Source organism: Dendrobates tinctorius, unplaced genomic scaffold (assembly GCF_039654945.1).
Source record: "Dendrobates tinctorius isolate UK_male_01 unplaced genomic scaffold, ASM3965494v1 ptg000485l, whole genome shotgun sequence".
NCBI classification, from domain to species: domain Eukaryota; kingdom Metazoa; phylum Chordata; class Amphibia; order Anura; family Dendrobatidae; genus Dendrobates; species Dendrobates tinctorius.
The window spans coordinates 940324-966572 of record NW_027362146.1 but is presented as its reverse complement, the minus strand read 5'-3'; the positions used below and the strand labels follow the sequence as shown (position 1 = coordinate 966572).

At 49.2% G+C, this 26249-nt stretch overlaps 1 protein-coding gene across 7 annotated transcripts; it reads right to left on the bottom strand.

Annotated features, from left to right (window-relative positions):
* Nucleotides 1–685: 685 nt before the first annotated feature.
* LOC141077979 (gastrula zinc finger protein XlCGF66.1-like) lies at nucleotides 686–10445 on the bottom strand. Of its 7 annotated transcripts, none has more exons than XM_073564767.1 (7): nucleotides 10357–10445; nucleotides 8201–8350; nucleotides 7892–8071; nucleotides 7686–7809; nucleotides 7505–7602; nucleotides 7216–7318; nucleotides 686–1428 (listed from the first exon to the last, which is right to left on the bottom strand). In XM_073564767.1, the coding sequence occupies exons 1-7, from the start codon at nucleotides 10375–10377 to the stop codon at nucleotides 974–976; spliced, it is 1131 nt and encodes a 376-aa protein (XP_073420868.1). In that variant the 5' UTR covers nucleotides 10378–10445; the 3' UTR covers nucleotides 686–973. The 7 variants fall into 7 exon arrangements, with proteins under 7 accessions (XP_073420868.1, XP_073420869.1, XP_073420870.1 ...); XM_073564768.1 differs by having other exon boundaries at nucleotides 686–1425; XM_073564769.1 differs by having other exon boundaries at nucleotides 7216–7306; nucleotides 10357–10443.
* Nucleotides 10446–26249: the final 15804 nt, after the last annotated feature.

Genomic DNA, 26249 nt, shown 5'->3' with positions numbered 1-26249 from the left:
CAATATTAAATAGTCTCCTGATGAGTCGCCTTTGGTGAGGACGATGAAACCCGTAGAAATGAGAGGCTTGGAAATGTGGGATACATGTTTTTTCTATTAAGCTATGTGCACACGGTGCGTATTCTGCTTTGGAATTTTCCACGCAAAATTTACTAAATCCGCAGGTCAAATGACCTGCATTTTTCCTGCAGATTTAGTGCATTTTTCCTGCAGATTTAGTGCATATTTTGTGCGCTTTTCCCCTTCAGTTTTCCACCTGCAGATTTCTAGAATGGAGCAGGTGGAAAACTGCAGCAAACCCGCACAAAAGAAGTGACATGCTGCATTTTTCATTCCACACCAAATCTGCACGGAACAAAACGCAGCATGTGCACTGCGGATTTTGTTTTACATAGCTTTAATGCTACTGTACATCACATGCAGTTCTGCTGCGATTCCGCAGGGCCAAATGCGCTGCGGATCTGCAGCAGAATTCGCACCATGTGCACATAGCCTCAGTCACCTACTGACTAACCTTCAGGGGGTGAATTATTTGTATAATTTTACATTTGAAATTAATAAAGTTTAGTTTTATCCTTTTGTCAGCAAACATGAGGAATGACAAGAGACAACTCATTTAAGAAGATTAAGTTTTGGTTAAAACTATTCCAACATTATGAATATAAAAAAAGTCTTCTCCCCTATGTGACGTCTCTGATGTTTATTAACAGTTGATTTCCAAGTAAAATATTTCCCACATTAAGAAAATGAAAAAGGCTTCTCCTCTGTGTGACTGCTCTGATGCTTAACAAAATATGATTTGTGCGCAAAACATTTCCCACATTCTGAACAGAAAAAAGGTTTCTCCCCTGTGTGGATTCTCTGGTGAGTAACTAAATCTGATTTCTTGTTAAAACATTTCCCACATTCTGTACAAGAAAAAGGCTTCTCCCCTGTGTGGGTTCTATAGTGAATAACAAAATTTGATTTCTCGTTAAAGCATTACCCACATTCTGAACAGGAAAAAAAGCTTCTCCCCTGTGTGGTTTCTTTGATGGCGATCAAGATGGGTTTTCCGTTTAAAACATTTCCCACATTCTGAACATGAAAAAGGCTTCTCCCCTGTGTGAGTTCTCTGGTGATTAACCAATTTTGATTTCTTGTTAAAATATTTCCCACATTCTGAACATGAGAACGACTTCTTTGCTGTAGGAGCAGTTTGTTTTTTACTGCCTCTTTTTTTACTTTGATTTTCCTTAGTAGTCAGTAATGAATCAGAAGATGGGACCTGCTTCATGGGATCAGATGACAGATCTTTGCTGTGAATGGATGATGGTATATCTGGAGTAATAGCAATCACTTCAGTTGTATCTTGTAGGATCTTAAGATCATCAGATTTAAAAATTGAAGATGTCAGGTGTCCCTCTGATCTCCTGGTACAGTCATCTGCTAAGAAAAAAACAATTAGTTTTTAATAAAATATCCCTGAGTTTTATATTTTTGAACATTTCTACTTAAACTGTCCATAAAAATGGCAAGATATGTAAAAGCTTTAATTATTTACCAAGACAATGACAGTGCAGAGTCTAATAGAAAACCTTGTTGGATGAACCAGTAGTGTGCGGTGTTCAACTGTTTGTTCATTCTGCCTCCCAAATATCAAATAAAAAGAAACCAGTCAATGTTATGTAGGTGAAAATAATACCAATTCTCATCTCACAAAAAACAAATCCCCACTCAGGTCCATCATCTGTCAATGGAAAAACAGATAAGGCAGATTACAGTTAATGCTATAGTTAGGGTTCGTGTTGGGGCTATAGTTAGGGTTTATTCTAAAGTTAGGGTTAGGCTAAAGAATTTCACTTTGGTGGTGGGTATTTTCTGTCATATTTACCCCCCAAACTCACTTCAAATGTGAAGTGGTCCCTAAAAAAATGGTTTTGTAAATTTTGTTGCAAAAATGAGAAATCGCTGGTCAACTTTTAACTCTTATAATTTCCTAATGAAAAAATATTTCCAAAATTGTGCTCATGTGAAGTAGACATGTGGGAAATGTTACTTATTAACTATTTTGTGCGATATGACTCTTTGATAAGGGCATAAAAATTAAAATTTTAAAATTTTTTGCCAAATTTCCATTTTTTAACAAATAAATGAAAGTCATATAAAATAAATGTTACCACTATCATAAAGTACAATATGTCACAAGAAAACAGAGTCACCAGGATTCCTTGAAGCGTTTTAGAGTTATGACCTCATAAAGTGACACTGGTCAGCGTTGAAAAAATTGGCCCGATCACGAAGGCAAAAACTGACTTCTGGCGCTAAAGTGTTAATATTTTGTTGCACAACCTTTTGAGGCAATCACTGCAATCAAACGATTCCTGCAACTGTCACTGAGACTTCTGCACCTCTCGACAGGTATTTTGGCCACTCAAGAGCAAACTGCTCCAGTTGTCTCATGTTTGAAGGTCGCCTTTTCCAGACGGCATGTTTCAGCTCTTTCCAAAGTTGCTCAATAGGATTTAGGTCAGGGCTCATAGACGACCACTTCAGCATAGTCCAATGTCTTACTCTTAGCCATTCTTGGGTGTTTTTAGCTGTGTATTTGGGTCATTATCCTGTTGCAAGACCCACGACCTGCGACTGAGACCAAGCTTTCTGACATTGGGCAGCACATTTCTCTCTAGAATCCCTTGAGAGTCTTGAGATTTCATTGTACCCTGCACAGATTCTAGACACCCTGTGCCAGATGCATCAAAGCAGCCCCAGAACATAACAGAGCCTCCTCCATGTTTCACATGAGCAAGGCAATCCTTGGGATATGGAAAGCAGAGAAGATAGTGCCAAGCATGCTCATGGTGGACATCTTTTGAGCTGCCAGGTGACCATGAACAGTGCTCCCAATACATTGTGTCTGCAAACTATTCCAGCAAGATCTGCATTCAAATAGCTAAATGGCGCTCCTTCCCTTCTGAACACTGCCATGTGCCCAGACAGTAGTGTACAATCGTATATAGGGTATAGTGCGAAGCTGGAAAATAATCTGTAAGATCCACTTGTTTTCTATTATCCTTTGTGAAGAATTCCAAACTTACCACCACATAAAGTGACACACGTCAGATACTAATAATGGGGCCTGATTAGGAACTACTGAAATGATCAAACTCCACAGTCTCCATCAGTAATAAATGAGCAGCTAGTGGTGAAACCTCTCTGGGGTAATTAGAGTATGGGGCTCGGTGACGTCACAATCTAAACTATTGTAAGGTCCAATATTTTCTGTCAGATGAGTTTCAAGAAGAAATATTACACATTTATAGAGAACTGTGTATAATAGTGCAGAGCTGAGATGTCTTAAAGTGCCCCTGTCAGCAGGATTGTGCTTAGTAACCTACAGACACTGTCAGGTCAGCGCCATTATACTGATTAAAGTGATACCTGGTGATGAAATCCGTCTTGTGGTTGTTTAATCTGTATTAGTAGTTTTCAGTTAATGAGATTCTCGTGCTCTGGGGCGGGGCTGTGGGCGGGGCTTTATGTGGTGCTCTGATTACATATTCATCTGTATTGGCTTATGACAGGTCGCTGATCCCTCACTGACCTGCCCCCCATTATTACATAATGCATATAATAGCATTGATATTATTGGTGATAATGCCTATAATATTGTGGCTATTGTGAGGCTTAGAAAAAAAATTACATCCAGCAAAATGTCACCGGCGATGGCGGCGCCTGTGTGGCACCCCTGAGGGTTCAGTCGCCACCGAGGTACTGCAGCTCCTCCTGAGGTGTGGTACCCCACCATCCAGGTAAGGTGGAAGCTCTGGACCACACTCCAACACTTGCACCCCTCACCACACAGTAGTGTAGCAAAGCCACATTGCGGCTCCCTGCTTGGAACACGAAACGTGCTAGGAGGCGGGTGGAGTTAGAATACATAAAAGAGCAGGAAGGTTAAGAATTTCAGTTCAGTGAGTTCAGTGAGGCATTCAGTCGGAGAGTGTGAGAGAGAGAAGATCCCTGAGAGGGATGGAGGAAGGAGGTGCTGCAGCAGACCTCAGTGATCTGAGCCTGCTGGCACGGGAAAGGAAAGAAAGAGAAAGACATTGAACGGAAACCTGACTTTTCATAAGAAGGAAAGACTAGCACGGAACGTGAGGAGTAAAAGAGAACAGAGGACGTGGGTCAGAGGAGAACCCTTCCTAGAAGTTCTAAGCGCAAGGCCGAGGCCCGGTCTCCGAGGTTGTTCGGATACTAATGGTCCTGCAACAGACACCGGAGGAGTAGTGGGCTGTAAATGCGCTACTCCCATCTCAGACTTGGGGGCACAACAACAACATTGATAGTGAGCCGGGACTAGGAAGCAAGGAGTCCCCGAAGCAGGCTACAGCTGTCTGCCGTACAAGGAAAGTTCATAAGAACATCGGACAGGAGGAACTCCAGTGTAACTCAGTACTGGGAGTACTTCACTTACAGGCGCTATAAGAGGAGACGTTCAGAAAGGCACATGATGGCGGAGTGTTGGAAGGGAGCATCCTATATTGCCTGGAGGTTGACTGAGTCCCTGACCCGAAGGACACGGCACGGAGGCAGGCACCTGTTTGCACAACAGACTGTGAGTAAAGCTTTGGAACTACATACCCCAGTGTCCTACATTTATTCCTGCGCCAACACACCCCACACCGCTACATCTGGGTACCAGCTTCTACACTGCCTGCGCCTCTCCTCTACCCCTACATCTACACTGCCCTGGGACTACAGCTCCACCTGTGGGGAGCTTCACCATCTTGGCTGCAACACACCACCAGTCCCAGAGGATCTGCATGCAGCGTCGGCTTAACATCTCACTTGCCGAACACCACAGGTGGCGTCACGAACTATTCATCTACTCAACTACATTTCACCATTCATCCCCCCTTCTACTTGGGTGCCCAGGGCCACGGACCTGATCACTGCTGCTGTGACACATCCTGCTGATACCAGCCCTGTACCGAGTACCCCACAGCCCTGGGAGGGCGACCCACCGGCGCAGTAGCATCTATAAGTAAGAGATAGAGGCTACTGGGCAGGGGCCGCCGGTGACATTTTGCTGGATGTAATTTTCTTTCTAAGCCTCACAATAGCCACAATATTATAGGCAATATATATATATATATATATATATATATATATATATATATATATACACATATATATTTACCTTAAATTGTCTGTCATCCACTTCCGTCTGGATGTCCTCGAATCCCACAATCCACCGCGCCGCACCGCAAAGTACGCCAACTGCCATATTGGAATACCAAAGTGATGGGTATTCCAATATGGCACCCGCTGGTGATACCAGGCCCTTCCACAGTACCACCAGCAGGATACCGCCGGGACCCTCCCGCCACCACCGGACCCGCCGCTGCCTGTCCACTCACCTCTGTCCCAGCCGGCAGGAAAGACTGCGGCTTGCGGCCTGTGCTGGAGATGGGGTGCGGGCGCCCTCTGGTGACACCGCACCCCATCTCCGGCACAGGCCGCAAGCCGCGGTCTTTCCTGCCAGCTGGCCGCTGCTAGAATCCCCCCCGCCGCTGCCTGCCCACCATGTACATACACAAACACGTACTCACACACATCTCCAGCACAGGCCGCAAACCACCCGCTTTCCTGCCGGCTGTGACTGCACGGAGGTGGGTGCGCAGGCAGCTGCGGGACACACACCCACATGTACACACACATACACTTCCCTCTCGATGCGATAACATCGGGCACACCTCTAGTCAACAATAATATCAATGCTATTATATGCATTATGTAATAATGGGGGCAGGTCAGTGAGGGATCAGCGACCTGTCATAAGCCAATACAGAGGAATATGTAATCAGAGCACCACATAAAGCCCCGCCCACAGCCCCACCCACAGCCCCACCCACAGAGCACGAGAATCTCATTAACTGAAAACTACAAATACAGATTACACAACAGTAAACCAGAGTTGCCCTCAGTTATGGTGGACCATTGGAGCTACTATGAATCCTGAGCAGAAGATTAGAGAAAATAATATTGCTCCCCATTTCAGGAGAGATTGTGCAGTAATCTGAATTCCTTAGGATCGAAAACAATGTAATGTATGACGTGGAGTGAATCCATGACACCAGGGCTGGAGCCAACACATCTCCTGCAGGCGGGAATAAATGTATATTACAGCCATCAGCCACGCACAGCTTAGAGATCTATCAGGGCACAGGTGGAATGTTTGTCCTGTAGATTATCACAATCCTCCTTGAAGTTAGTTGGTTTTAATACAAATTGAAAAGTCAGGATAAAGGGAAACTCTGCTGTTATTGGACAGAAATTCACACTTGGCCTCACTGCACATTTACTGGTGTCGCTCATAAAAGGGAAGTTTGGTCAGAAAGACTGGACCTGGTCTTGTAGGGACCATGAGACATTCAGCAGCACAGAAGGGAGAGAAGATTCATCCGATAAGATCTCAGGGATCTAGGAAGCCAACATCATCATTACCCTCCACTTTCTCTTACAGGCCCAGCATAAGATTTTTCTCCAAGTGATTTTCTATCTTGTCAGCACATTCTACGTACGCTGTCATTTGGCTTTATAGTTACAGATCTGGGCAGGTAATGGTCAGCGTCTCCTAATGTGAAGGAGAGAATGGCTAGTTACTATCTCTTTGTCTTGAGAATAAACTTCAGTTGTGTGCAAACCTTTACTGAGAAAAGATTAGACATCTAAGGTCGGGATCACACCACTGGGTGTGATGTGAGAAACTCGCACGAGTCTGTCGCATCAACAACCATGTATTTCTATGCAGCCGCAGCTCCGGTCCTGAGTACCAGCGGCAGCGCCGGATGTTGATGCGAGAGACTCATGCGTTTCTTGCATCACACACGGTAGTTTGATTCCGGCCTAACTCTGTGTTCGGTGTGACTCTTTAAGAGCACACTTGGCCTATATTGGGTCAGGTACAAGTAATCATATAGATCTCGCTTTAAGGGATCACTCTCACACTAATCCCAGGGGGTAGGAGGATCCTCCAGGTCGTAAGTTCTATAGAAAAGGGCTTTCAATACCAAAAGTCATTTGAACAGTTTTGGGTGAAGGAGAATGTTGTGGTCTAGAGGCAAAATGGTGATCATGGTAATACGGCCGGACTACACCACCGATAAAGCAGCCACAGCCGGTGACTGAGAGGAATCTGTGACTTCTCTGCATTCAGTGGTTACTACTCACCTGGGTAGTCATATGTGGGAATCTCCTCTTTACACCACTCATCACCCCTCACATATGTCTCTGTAGTATTAATATGGGTCAGATCTTCCCCCTGAAACAAATACTGTAAAAGTCACAGACAGATGGAGAAGTCCGATCTATGATCAGCTCTAATCCTGCCATCTCCACCGTTCTCATTACACAAGTATAAAACATATAATACTGGTGGATAAAACAAGACTGAGCACAAGACCTTCACAGCCGTCTACACATCATAGGGGAGATCTACTGACACCTTCTCTCCATCTACCTGATGATCCTGAGGAGCACTGGGATCTTCTTGGTTACAGTCCTGTGGAAGAAGAGGACGTGGACATCTCTCTGGTGTTGTCCTCTTACTGGATAGATCTGGAGGAAACACATACAGGGACTGAATTCATTCTCTACATACAGATAATTATAGGCCGTGTGTATTTAGTCCTGTCTATTACCTGGTGATGTGAGGGGCTGGGGAACCTCCATTATGACGTCCTTGTACAGATCTTTGCGTCCTTCTAAATACTCCCACTCCTCCATGGAGAAATAGACAGCGACATCCTGACACCTTATAGGAACCTGACACATACAATGATACCGTCATCCCCCGATCCCTTCATAGTGTTACTGTATAATGTCCCAGCATTCCCAGCAGTGTCACCTCTCCAGTCAGCAGCTCAATCATCTTGTAGATGAGTTCTAGGATCTTCTGGTCATTGATGTCCTCATGGATCAGGGGGTGAGGTGGAGGCCCCGTGATTGGGCTCAGGGGTCTTCCCCATCCCTCAGACACAGGGTCCTGACAGCGATCACTAGAGGTCTTCTTCACCACTGTGTAATCCTGGTAATGGAGAGACACATTAATAAATCTCACTACAGACATTTCCAGAGTCCTCACCTCTCCAGTTCTGTCCATCTGTTATTCCCATAGATAAGAATGATGTAATGTGACGTCATCAGAATCTCTCACCTCTCCAGTGAGACGGAAGAGGATCTCTAGGGTGAGGTGTAATATCCTCTCCACCATCTTGTCTCTGTCCATATCCATCCTTGATGGGTAAATCAGGAAAATTCTCTTCTGTAGAAGATCTTCACTGAGAGGATCCGATATTGTAGAGACCTGAATGAGAAGAAGATGATCCGATGTAACATCATAAGAATCCTGTGTAATAATACAATGACAGCAGCAATCTCCAGAGTAGGGAGATATGATTGACAAATATTTATATACATACACATATCTATCTATATATATAATTTCACCAAAGAAAGTAAGGACTGCAGCAATCACCGATCCATATTGAAAGTCCGTAGTTTATTTGTAGCAAAAGTGTAAAACTTCATGGCCGGGAGGCTGAAGAGAGGAGTGAGCAAACTCTGACGACGGCCTAACAGCACTTTCATGGGTCAGCTATATATATATATAATCGTCTAATTCTGTCTGTCTGTAACGGAAATCCCGCGTCGCTGACTGGTCGCGCCTGGGGACATCACTGAAGGTGGAGGAAGATGGCGCCCGCAGCAGTCCTCCACAGAAACTTCAACGATGTGCCCTGCCTTAACTTGAGCAAAGGAGGGCAAAACCCCCCGGTCAGCAAGGGGCAAGCCTTAGGCAGGACGCAGATACTGTTCAGAAGGAAATCTCCACACGGGCCTGTTCCCAGGAGCTACAGTCTGAGAAAAGGGCTAAAAAGCCTTCACTAGACCCCTGTACAGCTGTATAATGAGGCCCAGGCTTTATAGTGAAGGGACAGGAGTGAGGGCCTGTTCCCAGGAGCTACAGTCTGAGGAAAGGGCTAAAAAGCCTTCACTAGACCCCTGTACAGCTGTATAATGAGGCCCAGGCTTTATAGTGAAGGGACAGGAGTGAGGGCCTGTTCCCAGGAGCTACAGTCTGAGAAAAGGGCTAAAAAGTCTTCACTAGACCCCTGTACAGCAGTATAATGAGGCCCAGGCTTTATAGTGAAGGGACAGGAGTGAGGGCCTGTTCCCAGGAGCTACAGTCTGAGGAAAGGGCTAAAAAGCCTTCACTAGACCCCTGTACAGCTGTATAATGAGGCCCAGGCTTTATAGTGAAGGGACAGGAGTGAGGGCCTGTGCCCAGGAGCTACAGTCTGAGAAAAGGGCTAAAAAGCCTTCACTAGACCCCTGTACAGCTGTATAATGAGGCCCAGGCTTTATAGTGAAGGGACAGGAGTGAGGGCCTGTGCCCAGGAGCTACAGTCTGAGGAAAGGGCTAAAAAGCCTTCACTAGACCCCTGTACAGCTGTATAATGAGGCCCAGGCTTTATAGTGAAGGGACAGGAGTGAGGGCCTGTTCCCAGGAGCTACAGTCTGAGAAAAGGGCTAAAAAGTCTTCACTAGACCCCTGTACAGCAGTATAATGAGGCCCAGGCTTTATAGTGAAGGGACAGGAGTGAGGGCCTGTTCCCAGGAGCTACAGTCTGAGGAAAGGGCTAAAAAGCCTTCACTAGACCCCTGTACAGCTGTATAATGAGGCCCAGGCTTTATAGTGAAGGGACAGGAGTGAGGGCCTGTGCCCAGGAGCTACAGTCTGAGAAAAGGGCTAAAAAGCCTTCACTAGACCCCTGTACAGCTGTATAATGAGGCCCAGGCTTTATAGTGAAGGGACAGGAGTGAGGGCCTGTACCCAGGAGCTACAGTCTGAGGAAAGGGTTAAAAGCCTTCACTAGACCCCTGTACAGCTGTATAATGAGGCCCAGGCTTTATAGTGAAGGGACAGGAGTGAGGGCCTGTTCCCAGGAGCTACAGTCTGAGAAAAGGGCTAAAAAGCCTTCACTAGACCCCTGTACAGCAGTATAATGAGGCCCAAGCTTTATAGTGAAGGGACAAGACTGAGGGCCTGTTCCCAGGAGCTACAGTCTGAGGAAAGGGCTAAAAAGCCTTCACTTGACCCCTGTACAGCTGTATAATGAGGCCCAGGCTTTAAAGTGAAGGGACAGGAGTGAGGGCCTGTTCCCAGGAGCTACAGTCTGAGGAAAGGGCTAAAAAGCCTTCACTAGACCCCTGTACAGCTGTATAATGAGGCCCAGGCTTTATAGTGAAGGGACAGGAGGGAGAAAAGTGGGGAAAGGAGCCAGAAGAGCTGGACTGCCCATCACTAACCTGCAGAGCCGCACTCCACATATATGACTGCTCTGTGTGCACAGGACCTGTGATGAGGTCACAGGAGGGGAGGAGTCTGGGGTCACATGATCAAGGGCCTCAGTGTGGGCAGGACTCTGCTGTGCTGGTTGTCATGGTGCTGGATGAGGGGAAGTTTCTGTGTGGGGTCAGGAGGGGTTTACAGGGTGGATGTAGCAGAGCCCTGTGTGTATGAGGTGTACGGAGCGCAGCCGTGTGTGTACGAGGTGTATGGAGCGGAGCCGCGTGTGTACGAGGTGTACGTAGCGGAGCCGTGTGTGTACGAGGTGTATGGAGCGGAGCCGCGTGTGTACGAGGTGTACGGTGCGGAGCCGCGTGGGAACGAGGTGCACGGAGCGGAGCCGCGTGTGTACGAGGTGCACGGAGCGGAGCCGCGTGTGTACGAGGTGCACGGAGCGGAGCCGCGTGTGTACGAGGTGCATGGAGCGGAGCCGCGTGTGTATGAGGTGCACGGAGCGGAGCCGCGTGTGTACGAGGTGCACGGAGCGGAGCCGCGTGTGTACGAGGTGCACGGAGCGGAGCCGCGTGTGTACGAGGTGTACGGAGCGGAGCCGTGTGTGTACGAGGTGTACGGAGCGGAGCCGTGTGTGTACGAGGTGTGCGGTGCGGAGCCCTTTGTGTACGAGGTGTACGGAGCGGAGCCGTGTGTGTACGAGGTGTACGGAGCGGAGCCGTGTGTGTACGAGGTGTACGGAGCGGAGCCGTGTGTGTACGAGGTGTGCGGTGCGGAGCCCTTTGTGTACTAGGTGTACGGAGCGGAGCCGTGTGTGTACGAGATGTACGGAGCGGAGTCATGTATGAGGTGTACGGTGCGGAGCCCTGTGTGTACGAGGTGTAAGGAGCACAGCCGTGTGTGTACGAGGTGTACAGAGCGGAGACGTGTGTGTACGAGGTGTACGGAGCGGAGCCGTGTGTGTACAAGGTGTACGGAGCGGAGCCGTGTGTGTACGAGGTGTACGGAGCGGAGCCGTGTGTGTACGAGGTGCACGGAGCGGAGCCGCTTGTGTACGAGGTGTACGGAGCGGAGCCGTGTGTGTACGAGGTGTACGGAGCGGAGCCGTGTGTGTACGAGGTGTACGGAGCGGAGCCGTGTGTGTACGAGGTGTACGGAGCGGAGCCGTGTGTGTACGAGGTGTACGGAGCGGAGCCGTGTGTGTACGAGGTGTACGGAGCGGAGCCGTGTGTGTACAAGGTGTGCGGTGTGGAGCCCTTTGTGTACGAGGTGTACAGAGGGGAGCTGTGTGTGTACGAGGTGTACGGAGCGGAGCCGTGTGTGTACGAGGTGTACGGAGCGGAGCCGTGTGTGTACGAGGTGTACGGAGCGGTGTGTGTACAAGGTGTGCGGTGCGGAGCCCTTTGTGTACGAGGTGTACAGAGCGGAGCCGTGTGTGTACGAGGTGTACGGAGCGGAGCCGTGTGTGTACGAGGTGTACGGAGCGGAGCCGTGTGTGTACGAGGTGTGCGGTGCGGAGCCCTTTGTGTACGAGGTGTACAGAGCGGAGCCGCGTGTGTACGAGGTGTAAGGAGCACAGCCCTGTGTGTACTAGGTGTACGGAGCGGAGCCGTGTGTGTACGAGATGTACGGAGCGGAGTCATGTATGAGGTGTACGGTGCGGAGCCCTGTGTGTACGAGGTGTACGGAGCGGAGCCGTGTTTGTACGAGGTGTACGGAGCGGAGCCGTGTGTGTACGAGGTGTACGGAGCGGAGCCGTGTGTGTACGAGGTGTACGGAGCGGAGCCGTGTGTGTACGAGGTGCACGGAGCGGAGCCGCTTGTGTACGAGGTGTGCGGTGCGGAGCCCTTTGTGTACTAGGTGTACGGAGCGGAGCCGTGTGTGTACGAGATGTACGGAGCGGAGTCATGTATGAGGTGTACGGTGCGGAGCCCTGTGTGTACGAGGTGTAAGGAGCACAGCCGTGTGTGTACGAGGTGTACAGAGCGGAGACGTGTGTGTACGAGGTGTACGGAGCGGAGCCGTGTGTGTACAAGGTGTACGGAGCGGAGCCGTGTGTGTACGAGGTGTACGGAGCGGAGCCGTGTGTGTACGAGGTGCACGGAGCGGAGCCGCTTGTGTACGAGGTGTACGGAGCGGAGCCGTGTGTGTACGAGGTGTACGGAGCGGAGCCGTGTGTGTACGAGGTGTACGGAGCGGAGCCGTGTGTGTACGAGGTGTACGGAGCGGAGCCGTGTGTGTACGAGGTGTACGGAGCGGAGCCGTGTGTGTACGAGGTGTACGGAGCGGAGCCGTGTGTGTACAAGGTGTGCGGTGTGGAGCCCTTTGTGTACGAGGTGTACAGAGGGGAGCTGTGTGTGTACGAGGTGTACGGAGCGGAGCCGTGTGTGTACGAGGTGTACGGAGCGGAGCCGTGTGTGTACGAGGTGTACGGAGCGGTGTGTGTACAAGGTGTGCGGTGCGGAGCCCTTTGTGTACGAGGTGTACAGAGCGGAGCCGTGTGTGTACGAGGTGTACGGAGCGGAGCCGTGTGTGTACGAGGTGTACGGAGCGGAGCCGTGTGTGTACGAGGTGTGCGGTGCGGAGCCCTTTGTGTACGAGGTGTACAGAGCGGAGCCGCGTGTGTACGAGGTGTAAGGAGCACAGCCCTGTGTGTACTAGGTGTACGGAGCGGAGCCGTGTGTGTACGAGATGTACGGAGCGGAGTCATGTATGAGGTGTACGGTGCGGAGCCCTGTGTGTACGAGGTGTACGGAGCGGAGCCGTGTTTGTACGAGGTGTACGGAGCGGAGCCGTGTGTGTACGAGGTGTACGGAGCGGAGCCGTGTGTGTACGAGGTGTACGGAGCGGAGCCGTGTGTGTACGAGGTGCACGGAGCGGAGCCGCTTGTGTACGAGGTGTGCGGTGCGGAGCCCTTTGTGTACTAGGTGTACGGAGCGGAGCCGTGTGTGTACGAGATGTACGGAGCGGAGTCATGTATGAGGTGTACGGTGCGGAGCCCTGTGTGTACGAGGTGTAAGGAGCACAGCCGTGTGTGTACGAGGTGTACAGAGCGGAGACGTGTGTGTACGAGGTGTACGGAGCGGAGCCGTGTGTGTACAAGGTGTACGGAGCGGAGCCGTGTGTGTACGAGGTGTACGGAGCGGAGCCGTGTGTGTACGAGGTGCACGGAGCGGAGCCGCTTGTGTACGAGGTGTACGGAGCGGAGCCGTGTGTGTACGAGGTGTACGGAGCGGAGCCGTGTGTGTACGAGGTGTACGGAGCGGAGCCGTGTGTGTACGAGGTGTACGGAGCGGAGCCGTGTGTGTACGAGGTGTACGGAGCGGAGCCGTGTGTGTACGAGGTGTACGGAGCGGAGCCGTGTGTGTACAAGGTGTGCGGTGTGGAGCCCTTTGTGTACGAGGTGTACAGAGGGGAGCTGTGTGTGTACGAGGTGTACGGAGCGGAGCCGTGTGTGTACGAGGTGTACGGAGCGGAGCCGTGTGTGTACGAGGTGTACGGAGCGGTGTGTGTACAAGGTGTGCGGTGCGGAGCCCTTTGTGTACGAGGTGTACAGAGCGGAGCCGTGTGTGTACGAGGTGTACGGAGCGGAGCCGTGTGTGTACGAGGTGTACGGAGCGGAGCCGTGTGTGTACGAGGTGTGCGGTGCGGAGCCCTTTGTGTACGAGGTGTACAGAGCGGAGCCGCATGTGTACAAGGTGTAAGGAGCACAGCCCTGTGTGTACTAGGTGTACGGAGCGGAGCCGTGTGTGTACGAGATGTACGGAGCGGAGTCATGTATGAGGTGTACGGTGCGGAGCCCTGTGTGTACGAGGTGTAAGGAGCACAGCTGTGTGTGTACGAGGTGTACGGAGCGGAGCCGTGTTTGTACGAGGTGTACGGAGCGGAGCCGTGTGTGTACGAGGTGTACGGAGCGGAGCCGTGTGTGTACGAGGTGTACGGAGCGGAGCCGTGTGTGTACGAGGTGCACGGAGCGGAGCCGCTTGTGTACGAGGTGTACAGAGCGGAGCCGTGTGTGTACGAGGTGTACGGAGCGGAGCCGTGTGTGTACGAGGTGTACGGAGCGGAGCCGTGTGTGTACGAGGTGTACGGAGCGGAGCCGTGTGTGTATAAGGTGTGCGGTGCGGAGCCCTTTGTGTATGAGGTGTACAGAGCGGAGCCGTGTGTGTACGAGGTGTACGGAGCGGAGCCGTGTGTGTACGAGGTGTACTGAGCGGAGCCGTGTGTGTACGAGGTGTACGGAGTGGAGCTGTGTGTGTACAAGGTGTGCGGTGCGGAGCCCTTTGTGTACGAGGTGTACAGAGCGGAGCCGTGTGTGTACGAGGTGACCGGAGCGGAGCCGTGTGTGTACGAGGTGTACGGAGCGGAGCCGTGTGTGTAGAAGGTGTGCGGTGTGGAGGCCTTTGTGTACGAGGTGTGCAGAGCGGAGCCGCATGTGTACGAGGTGTAAGGAGCACAGCCCTGTGTGAACTAGGTGTACGGAGCGGAGCCGTGTGTGTACGAGATGTACGGAGCGGAGTCATGTATGAGGTGTACGGTGCGGAGCCCTGTGTGTACGAGGTGTAAGGAGCACAGCCCTGTGTGTACAAGGTGTACGGAGCGGAGACGTGTGTGTACGAGGTGAACAGAGCAGAGACGTGTGTGTACGAGGTGTACGGAGCGGAGACATGTGTGTACGAGGTGTACAGAGCGGAGCCGTGTGTGTACGAGGTGTACGGAGCGGAGCCGTGTGTGTACGAGGTGTACGGAGCGGAGCCGTGTGTGTACGAGGTGAAATGTTTTAGACTCAAATTTTTCTATTTCACAGAGAGTAAAATGGAGCCATAATTTACACGGAAATTTCTCCATAAACCTGAGGTCAGGAATGACTGCACACGGCCGGGTTCCAATGGGGAGAGTCACTGTTTTGCTTTTGGAGCACTAATTTGGCAGTCCTAGCTTGTGGGGGCCAATTGTAAAGCCCCCAATGTTTGTGGACAACATACGACCCCCTAAGGTTACCCCATTTCAGACCCTGTACCCATCAGGGAAGTCATCCATGAGTGTAATGGGCATTTTTATCTTACAGGTGTCACTGATTTCTTTACTACTTGCTGTGAAGATAATATTACATGTGTTCCGAGGTGCAGCGAGGGGTTCAGCCCAAGGACATCTGAGTGGGCTCCTAACCAGATGTTATGATGGTGCCTCACATGCCTTGTCAGTGCCTCTCTTCTCACTATGGTCACTGCAGCTTCTCAGTGGGTTGACCTCCCAGGGCTATGGGGTACTCGGAACCAGGCCCTGTGAGCTTCAATGGGAGATGTCACGGCAGCTGGGACCCGGCCCGTGGCCCTGGGTGCCCATTGTAAAAGGAGTTGTTGCAGTGTGCTTAGAGTGATGAAAGTTTATGAGTGATTCGTGACACCACCTGTGGTGTTCGGCAATACAGATTTAAGCCGACGCTGCACACAGATCCTGTGGGACAGATGGTGTGGTGCAGCAGTGATGTTATAGCCCTCCACAGGCAGGGCTGTAGTCCCAGGGCAGTGTAGAGACGCGTTGCAGGAATGGTGCAGTGTAGGCACAGGGATGCAGCGGTGCCAGGTGTGTGTGACGCGGGAATGAGTGGAGGACACCAGGGCATGTCGTTCCAAAGCTTTACTCACAGTCTGTTGTACAAACAGGTGCCTGCCTCCATGCCGTGTCCTCCAGGTCAGGGACTCAGTCAACCTCCAGGCCAGATGGAACACTCCTTTCCAACACTCCGCCCACCTGTACCTTTCTGAACGTCTCCTCTTATAGCGCCTTTAAATGAAGTACTCCTAGTAATGAGTTACACTGGAGTTCCTCCTGTCCAATGTTCTTATGAACTCTACTTGTACGGCAGACAGCTGTAGCCTGCTTCGGGGACTCCTTGCTACTAAGTCCCGGCTCACTATCCAGTTGCTGTTGTGCCCCCAAGTCTTGTGTGGGAATAAAGCGGTCACTCCTTCTATTCCTCCGGTGTCTGCTGCAGGACCATTAGTGTTGTGAGTTCATTCTCCCCTTCACCTTTGATGTCTGATGAACTCCCTCTGCTGGTGAAGAGAGGTAGTGAAATTGATTGGGATGGGAATAACCTGTCATCTGAACAGGCGAAGTGTGATTGGACATATGGAATTTCTGAGTGGATATAAGGCAGCCGACGCCCTGCAGGGCTGCTGGTGATCCTTTCTGCTCTGAGCTCTTGCATCCAGTTTAGTTCCTGTCTACTAAAAGCTAAGTTTTTGCCCTGCTATTATTGCATGAGATTTTGTCTGGTTTCCTTAGTGTTTATATTCAGCCAGTCCTGGTTGGGACTGGCTGAATTCCATTTTTGTCTCTGATCAGTTTATCTCTTTGCTCTGTTTTCAGAATATACCTGAGTGCTGATATAGTGATTTTGAAGTCTAGCGACTTCAGGGCCTTTTTCCCTATCAGACGGTTGGGACATTTTTGGTAGGGTTTTTTGCGGATTGCAGCCAGCATCTTTTCTGTCCTGTCCTATCTAGTTAGTTGAGGCCCATCGTTTGCTCAGCCTGTCTTTCTGTCTGTGTTTGTGTTTTCATCTGTATTTCACCGACAATACATGTTGGGGGCTATCTATTGCTTTGGGGTCTGCTCTGGGGCAGTTTAGATTTCCCCTTTCCTTCTTTAGGCTTATGTAGTTCTCCAGCTGTGACGAGGGGTCTAGGGCACCGTAGGCACCCCCCACGGCTACTGTTAGTTGTGGTGTATAGGATCAGGGGTCTGCAATCCGATAGCTACCAACCTCTCCGGTTTTCTGGACTTAGCTTGTATTTTTGTTTTCTCCTCCTCCGGTGACTCATTCATAACAGAATCACCAGCCATACCGCAGATTCTAGGGTACTCAATAGCAGGAAAGAATTGTAAAAAAAAAAAGTGTCAGAATTTTTTTTTTGTGTATATTTTTTCCTCTATTTCTCTGAGGCCGTAGGGGGAATTTTTTCTCAATGGAAATTAAGCAATTGTCTGATTGTGTGGAGCAGCTTACTGCTGAAGTGTGGGGAATTTCCGCCTATCTTGCTCATTCACATGCTGCTGAACCACAGATCCCTACTCCTGATGTGTTTTTTGGGGATCGGTCAAAATTTCTGAATTTTAAGAATAAATGTAAATTATTTTTTGCCTTGAAGCCTAACTTATCGGGGAGCTCCGCGCAGCAGGTTAAAATTGTCATCTCTTTGCTGCGCGGCGATACCCAGGATTGGGCGTTTTCTTTGAAACCTGATGATCCTATTCTGACTGATGTGAACGCATTTTTTCAGGCCTTGGGGTTGTTGTATGATGAATCTAATGCTATTGATCAGGCTGAAAAGGCCCTGTTGGCATTGAGCCAGGGTCAGGATTCTGCAGAGTTGTACTGTCAAAAATTCCGAAAGTGGGCGGTCCTTACTACCTGTAATGATGGTGCCTTGGCAGCTCTCTTTCGGAAGGGTTTGTCAGAAACCGTAAAAGATACTATGGTGGGATTTCCTGTTCCCTCTGGTCTTCACGATTCTATGTCATTAGCCATTCAGGTTGATCAGCGTTTGCGTGAACGCAAAACTGCACGAGAGGTGTTGCCACCTGTTGAACAAAGGTCTGAACCTATGCAATGTGATAGAGTTTTGTCTAGGGTGCAACGTCAGGAGTTCAGAAGGCGTAATAAGCTGTGTTTTTTCTGTGGAGATGCCTCATATTATTTCTGTCTGCCCTAAACGAGAGAAACGTTTTGCACACACATTTGCTGTGGGTGGTGTTCAACCTAAGTTTCTTCTGGCAATTACTCTGATCTGCTCCCTGTCCACATTTTCCGCTAAGGCTTTTGTGGATTCGGGAGCAGCTCTGAACCTGATGGACTTGGATTTTGCTAAACGTTGTGGGTTTCCTATGACACCTCTGCGGACGCCTATCCCTTTGAGGGGTATTGATGCTACTCCTTTGGCGAAGAATAAACCTCAGTTTTGGACCCAGGTGGTAATGCGGGTCGCCCCAGACCATCAAGAAAATTGCAGATATTTGGTGTTGCATAATTTGCATGATACCATCGTTCTGGGGTTTCCCTGGTTGCAAATCCATAATCCAGTTTTGGATTGGAAATCTTTGTCTGTGGTGAGTTGGGGTTGTCGGTGTGCCCTTAGTGACACTCCTGTTTTCTCCACCTCTCCCCAGTCGCATGATGTTCCTGACTATTTGGCTGATTTTTATGATGTATTTAGTGAGAATGAGTCTGCGTCTTTGCCTCCTCATAGGAGTTATGACTGTGCAATTGAGCTGAGCCCTGGGTGTAAATTTCCCAAGGGTCGACTTTTCAATTTATCTGTGCCCGAGCACGAGGCTATGCGATCCTATATTAAGGAGTCGTTGGAGAAGGGTCATATTAGACCATCCTCTTCACCCTTAGGTGCTGGGTTTTTTTTTGTGGCCAAGAAAGATGTTTCATTAAGGCCTTGTATTGACTATCGTTCCCTCAACAAAATTACTGTTAAATATCAGTATCCGTTACCCCTGATTTCTGATCTATTCTCCAGAGTTAAAGGTGCTTTCTGGTTTATCAAGCTTGACCTCAGGGGGCGTATAATCTTATTCGCATTAAGCAGGGGGATAAATGGAAGACGGCATTTAATACTCCGGAGGGACAATTTGAGAACCTGGTGATGCCTTTTGGGCTCACTAATGTCCCTTCTGTCTTCCAGTGCTTCATGAATGATATTTTCCGAGACTTTGTGGATAAATTTTTGATCATCTATCTGGATGATATTTTGATCTTTTCCAAGGATTGGGACTCTCATGTGGAACATGTTCGGACTGTGTTCCGGATTTTGAGGGAGAATTCCCTTTATGTCAAGGAATCGAAATGCCTTTTTGGTGTACAGAGGATTTCATTTTTGGGATTTATTTTGTCTCCGTCAACTATTGAAATGGACCCGGCCAAGGTACAGGCCATTTATGATTGGGTTCAGCCCACTTCTTTGAAGGCCCTCCAGAAGTTTTTGGGTTTTGCTAATTTTTATCGTAAATTTATAGCTAATTTTTCTGGTATTGCCAAATCATTGACTGATTTGACTAAGAAGGGGGCTGATGTGCTGAATTGGTCTCCGGAGGCTGTTTCTTCTTTTCAGGAGCTGAAGCGAAGGTTCCCTTCTGCTCCGATTTTGCGGCAATCTGATGTCTCACTCCCGTTTCAGGTAGAGGTGGACGCTTTTGAGATTGGTGCAGGAGCTGTTTTGTCCCAAAAAGATCCTGTAACATCTAAAATGAATCCTTGTGCTTTCTTTCCCCGAAAGTTCTCCCCATCCGAACGTAACTATGATGTGGGGAATCGGGAACTGTTAGCCATGAAATGGGCATTTGAGGAGTGGAGACATTGGTTGGAGGGAGCTAAACATCAAGTCGTGGTCCTTACTGACCACAAGAATTTGATTTACCTGGAGTCGGCCAAACGCTTGAATCCTAGACAGGCTAGGTGGGCCTTATTTTTCACACGTTTTGATTTTGTGGTCTCTTTTCTTCCGGGCACTAAGAATGTCAAGGCAGACGCTCTCTCTAGGAGTTTCTTTGCTGATTCTCCTATTGTGACCAAGCCTGCTACCATCTTAGGTGAGGGGGCAGTTCTTTCTGCCATCTCGCCCGATTTGAGACGTGTTCTGGAAGAGTTTCAGGAGGACAAACCTGAGCGTTGTCCCATTGGAAAATTGTATGTTCCTGACCAGTGGAGGAAGAGAGTGATGTCTGAGGTTCATTGCTCCGCATTGGCTGGTCATCCAGGTATTTTTGTTACTAGAGATTTGGTGAGTCGGTCTTTTTGGTGGCCCACCTTGTCTCGTGATGTCAGGAATTTTGTGTAGTCCTGTGGGACTTGCTCCCAGTCTAAACCTTGTTCTCGCTCTAGTGGGTTGTTGATGCCTTTGCCGGTCCCCAGGAGGCCATGGACCCATATTTCAATGGATTTTATCTCAGATATGCCTGTTTCTCAGAGAATGACTGTTATTTGGGTGATTTGTGATAGATTCTCTAAGATGGTCCATCTTGTACCACTCCCTAAGTTGCCATCTTCCGCAGAGTTGGTGCCCTTGTTTTTGCAACAGGTGGTTCGCTTGCACGGGATTCCTGAGAACATTGTATCTGACAGAGGAGTTCAGTTTGTTTCTAGATTTTGGAGGACTTTCTGTTCCAAGCTGGGAATTCAGTTGTCCTTCTCCTCTGCGTTTCACCCTCAGACCAATGGGCAGACGGAGAGAACAAACCAGACTTTGGAGTCGTATTTGAGATGTTTTATTTCTGCTGATCAGGATGATTGGGTTTCATTTTTGCCCTTGGCCGAATTTGCTTTAAATAATAGAGCTAGTTCTGCCACTTTGATGTCACCTTTTTTTGTAACTTTGGGTTTCATCCTCGATTCTCTTCAGGGCAGGTGGAGTCTTCTGCCTGCCCAGGTGTTGACACTGTGGTGGAGAGAATGCACCAGATCTGGGACCAAATGGTGGATAAGTTGTCTCTCTCCCAGGAAAAGGCCCAGCGGTTTTCCAACTGGCATAGGACCATTGGTCCCCGGTTTAAGGTGGGTGATATGGTTTGGTTGTTATCAAAGAATATCTCTATGAAGGTGGCTTCTCCAAAATTTAAACCTAGATTTATTGGACCTTACAAGATTTTGGAGATTCTTAATCTGGTCTCTTTTTGATTGGCTCTTCCTGTTACGTTCAAGATCCATAACGTGATTCATAAGTCTCTGTTAAAGAGGTTTGTTGAGCCAGTAGTTCCTGTGGTGGCACCTCCTGACCCTGTATTGGTTGAAGGTAATGTGGAATATGAGGTTGAGAAGATACTGGATTCTCGTCTGGCTAGACGGAGACTCCAGTATTTGGTTAAATGGAAGGGTTATGGCCAGGAGGATAATTCTTGGGTCCCTGCATCCGATATTCATGCCAAAAGATTGGTTCGTGCTTTTCATCGGGCCCATCCTGATCGCCCTGGTGGCGTGGATGAGGGTTCGGTGACCCCTCCTCAAGGGGGAGGTACTGTTGTGAGTTCATTCTCCCCTTCACCTTTGATGTCTGATGAACTCCCTCTGCTGGTGAAGAGAGGTAGTGAAATTGATTGGGATGGGAAGAACCTGTCATCTGAATAGGCGGAGTGTGATTGGACATCTGGAATTTCTGAGTGGATATAAGGCAGCCGACGCCCTGCAGGGCTGCTGGTGATCCTTTCTGCTCTGAGCTCTTGCATCCAGTTTAGTTCCTGTCTACTAAAAGCTAAGTTTTTGCCCTGCTATTATTCCATGAGATTTTGTCTGGTTTCCTTAGTGTTTATATTCAGCCAGTCCTGGTTGGGACTGGCTGAATTCCATTTTTGTCTCTGATCAGTTTATCTCTTTGCTCTGTTTTCAGAATATACCTGAGTGCTGATATAGTGATTTTGAAGTCTAGCGACTTCAGGGCCTTTTTCCCTATCAGATGGTTGGGACATTTTTGGTAGGGTTTTTTGCGGATTGCAGCCAGCATCTTTTCTGTCCTGTCCTATCTAGTTAGTTGGGCCCCATCGTTTGCTCAGCCTGTCTTTCTGTCTGTGTTTGTGTTTTCATCTGTATTTCACCGACAATACATGTTGGGGGCTATTTATTGCTTTGGGGTCTGCTCTGGGGCAGTTTAGATTTCCCCTTTCCTTCTTTAGGCTTATGTAGTTCTCCGGCTGTGACGAGGGGTCTAGGGCACCGTAGGAACCCCCCATGGCTACTGTTAGTTGTGGTGTATAGGATCTGGGGTCTGCAATCTGATAGCTACCAACCTCTCCGGTTTTCTGGACTTAGCTTGTATTTTTGTTTTCTCCTCCTCCGGTGACTCATTCATAACACATTAGTATCCATACAACCTCGGGGATCGGGCTCCGGCCTTGCGCTTAGAACTTCTAGGAAGGGTTCTCTTTTAACCCACGTCCTCTGTTCTCTTTTACTGCTCACGTTCCTTACTAATCTTTCTTTCTTTGGAAAATCAGGCTTTCAGTCTATGTTGCTCTCTCTCTCTCTTCCTTTCCCGTGCCAGCAGACCCAGGTCACTGGGATCTGCTGCAGCACTTCCATCCATCTAACCCCCTCTCTCCGGGGATCTTCTTCTCTTTCCTTACTCAACAACTGACTCCTCTCCCAAACTCTCCCCGCTCTCTTTAATGTAAACTAAACTCCACCCACCACCCAGCACGTTTCGTGTTCCAAGCAGGGAGCCACCAATGGGTGCTTTGCTGCACTCCAAGCAGGGAGCCGCCGAAGGTGCTTTTCTACACTACATTGTGGTGTGGGGTGCAGGTGTTGGAGTGTGGTCAGGAGTCTCCAAGTTACCTGAATGGTGGGGTACCACACCTCAGGAGGAGGTGCAGTACCTCTGTGGCAGCTGAGCCTCAGGGTTGCCACATACCCCCCCCGTTAAACACAGCACGTCCGCAGGCTGCAAGGGAAACAAAGTTGACAATACAGGAACATACAAATTTTTATATTGCATAATGAACATGTCTTATACGAAACTTCCCAATGTGGGATGCACTGTTTCTTGAACGTTACAAACAGTTCAACTGTCTATCAATATTTAAAGTTATGCTACCTAATTTAAAGTGCCATGGAAGCAAATAGTAACACATTTTCTAGCAATACATTGCTTTCTGTCATTCTTCACATTTTCTACTTTTCTTCTTCTTACTCTTAATTGACAACTGCTGGTGTCTGGTTCATCATCTGCATATTTTTGTTCAATTCTCCCACCAGCTACTAACCTCCCTAAATCAGACATTTCCCTCTCTGTGGGTGGTACCACAATAACACCCCGGCAGCAGGCACGCTGTCTAGGCGTTATGTTTGACACCAATCTCTCCACATCCCATATACAATCTCTTTCCCACTCTTGCTGCTTACACCTAAAGAACATCTCTAGAATCCACCCTTTTCTCACCATGGAAACAACAAAAACCCTCACTGTAGCATTGATCCACGCCCGCCTGGATTACTGCAATGCTCTATTAATTGGCCTCCCCGTCACTCGACTCTATCCCCTCTCCAGTCCATACTTAATGCAGCAGCCAGTGTTGTCCATTGGGCTAATCGGTACTCGGACGTGTCCTCTCTTCGTCAGTCATTACACTGGCTGCCCATTCATTATAGGATCCAATTCAAAGTACTTGTTCTCACCCACAAAGCTCTCCACGGTGCGGCACCCCCCTACATCTTTTCCCTCATTTCTGTCTATCGGCCTAGCCGATCGCTGCGCTCTGCAAATGACTTTTGACTAACCTCTGCACTAATCCGTACCTCCCACTCCCGACTCCAAGACTTCTCCCGTGCTGCTCCTATCCTCTGGAATGCTCTACCCCAAGAAATTAGGACTAACCTCAATTTGCATAGTTTTAGGCGCTCCCTCAAAACACATTTGTTCAGAGTGGCTTATCACGTTCACTAATCAAAGTCATTCTATGTGTAAGTGTGCGTGTGTAGCCCATTCACTATCTCCATCCATCCTTCACTCCCTCAAGATGGCTGGACCTTCATTGTAAATATACAATTGTAAATACACACCTGTACTTTGTATCTCCCTCACCTCATTGTAGATTGTAAGCTCTCACGAGCAGGGTCGTCTTATTTCGTCTTATTTTGCTTTAATTATTGTATTGTTAACGTTGTTACTTATGGCTTGTGTTTTGAAACTGTTAAACTGTAAAGCGCTGCGGAATATGTTGGCGCTATATAAATAAAGATTATTATTATTATTAATAATTCTCACATCTTTATTCAAACATTGTAAAACATTCACTATATTTCTTTCTCAATTAAACCCTATAAAATCTGTCATTAATACTTTCACTACACACTATCACTTTCTAGTTTCTTGTTCAAAAATACTAAGCATTATTTCTAAGTGCAAAGAGTAGACATTGGACCGGCCATCATGTCTGGAAATGTTCTTATAACGAGGTAGAACTTGTTCCAAGGGAAGGTTCCTATTTAAAACCAAGAGAGAGCACCTAAAGAGGTGCAAACTATTTACATTAGCAGTTCTGGATCACTCAGCGTCCATGATCTCCACAGTTCAAGTGTAACGGCTACCAATCAAACTGGGCAACAACTGGATCCAATGGGAAAAAACAAGAAAACAAAAACATGATAACCAAAATAGAAAAACAAGCACTACGGTGGAAATACCCTCCTGGGTAACAAAAGTTAGTTTAAATCAACATTATGGCTGGTTATCCCCTCCTGGGGTTCTGGAAGCTGGTTGCTTGGGCTGCTTCCAGGGGAGATGCTCTGGGTATCCAGATGGGTTGATGAATCGCTGATCCTCGGTAGGAATTCTGGAGACAGCTGCTGCCTGAGGTACAGCAGGGGTAGGCATATCAGCTGTTGCTGGTGATGTCTCTGCCATCAGTAAGTCGGTAGGAGTGGCAGCTGGTATCAATGGATAATGTTCTTCATCCTCTGGGGGCACTGCTGCTCTGGTCCTTGGTCTAACATCTAGGGATGCCGTGGCCTGTTGTTGACGTAGGTAGGAGGCTACACGGGGGTTTTGCAGCTGCGGCCAAGAGAACCCATGATGCGTTTCAATGTCCCGAAGCAGCCTAGACTCGTCCAAGCCCTGAAGGTGTCGTGTGGTGCGCGCCTATTCCAACCGCACCCTCCTCAGCAGGGATTTCTTCCACCTTCCCTTCTCCGTCAGCCTAATGCCCCTGGACAACTCGTCCAATACCCCCATTTCAAGCTCCAGCAGGCCAGCCTCCGACAATGAGAATTCGGGGGGTAGCCCGTTAGGAGGGCCAGCATCTATACCTAGTGCCTCCCGGCGGTGCAGTCTCGGCTCCGGTGCAGGCACGGTGCGGGTCCTGGTGGCAACGGTGGTAGTCAGGGCTGCCCGGGTAGATATGAGTGACGGCGGTGGAACAGATGGCGGCTCCCGGTCCGCGGGGGCCTCCGGTGGGACCTGCGCGGCCGTGTCAGGTCCAGACGGGAGCTCCTCTTCCTCCGCTTCAACTCCCAAAGCCTCACACAGCGGCGATGGTAATGGAGAGATTGCAAAGGATGCTGCAGGTGGTATTGCAGCAGTCGCAGGCTCTACAGGGTTTGCCTGGGGGAGATCCGGTGCAGCGATGGCGGGTACCGGTGACTGGGGTACCGCGGGTGTAGGCCCCTCCTGGGCACGCTGCAGATTCAAGGTCCATAAGGCTTCCTGTCTCAGTCGTAAACGTTGTGTCAGCTGGGCAATCTCGTCTTCCAGCTGCTGGCGGTTCATCCTGGAAGCCGGGTCAGAGCCTTCAGCCATTGCGCCAGGGAGATTCAGCTCAACCTCCTCGCGCTCCGCAGGCCTCCTCCCTTCTCCTTCCAATATGGAGTTCTCGCATTCTTCCTGCCTGGGCTCTTTTCCCGCCACTGGCTCTCGACCCTCCTTCTAAGGGCGGCGTCTTCTTCCTACTTCTCCATACCAAGCCAGTATACGAACCCCTCAGGGGGTGGGCCATGTTGCTGTCGCATAGAAGTTCAGACAGGGGAGGCCCAGGACAGTCTGCGCTCTTTTCTTAGGACCACCCATATTGTCACACCCTTCTTCACCACACCGGCGGCCATTTTTAGCGTTCATTTTACAGTCTATTGAATTGGGTCTTCTGCACATTTCAAAAGATTTGAGTCTTAGGCACACAGAACCCGATGGCATCGGATCTCGTCATCCTGTTCGTGACGCCAAAGTTGGGTCGCCCTCCCAGGGCTGTGGGGTACTCGGTACCGGGCCCAATGAGCTTCAATGGGAGATGTCACGGCAGCTGGGACCCGGCCCGTGGCCCTGGGTGCCCATTGTAAAAGTTGTTGCAGTGTGCTTAGAGTGATGAAAGTTTATGAGTGATTCGTGATGCCACCTGTGGCGTTCGGCAA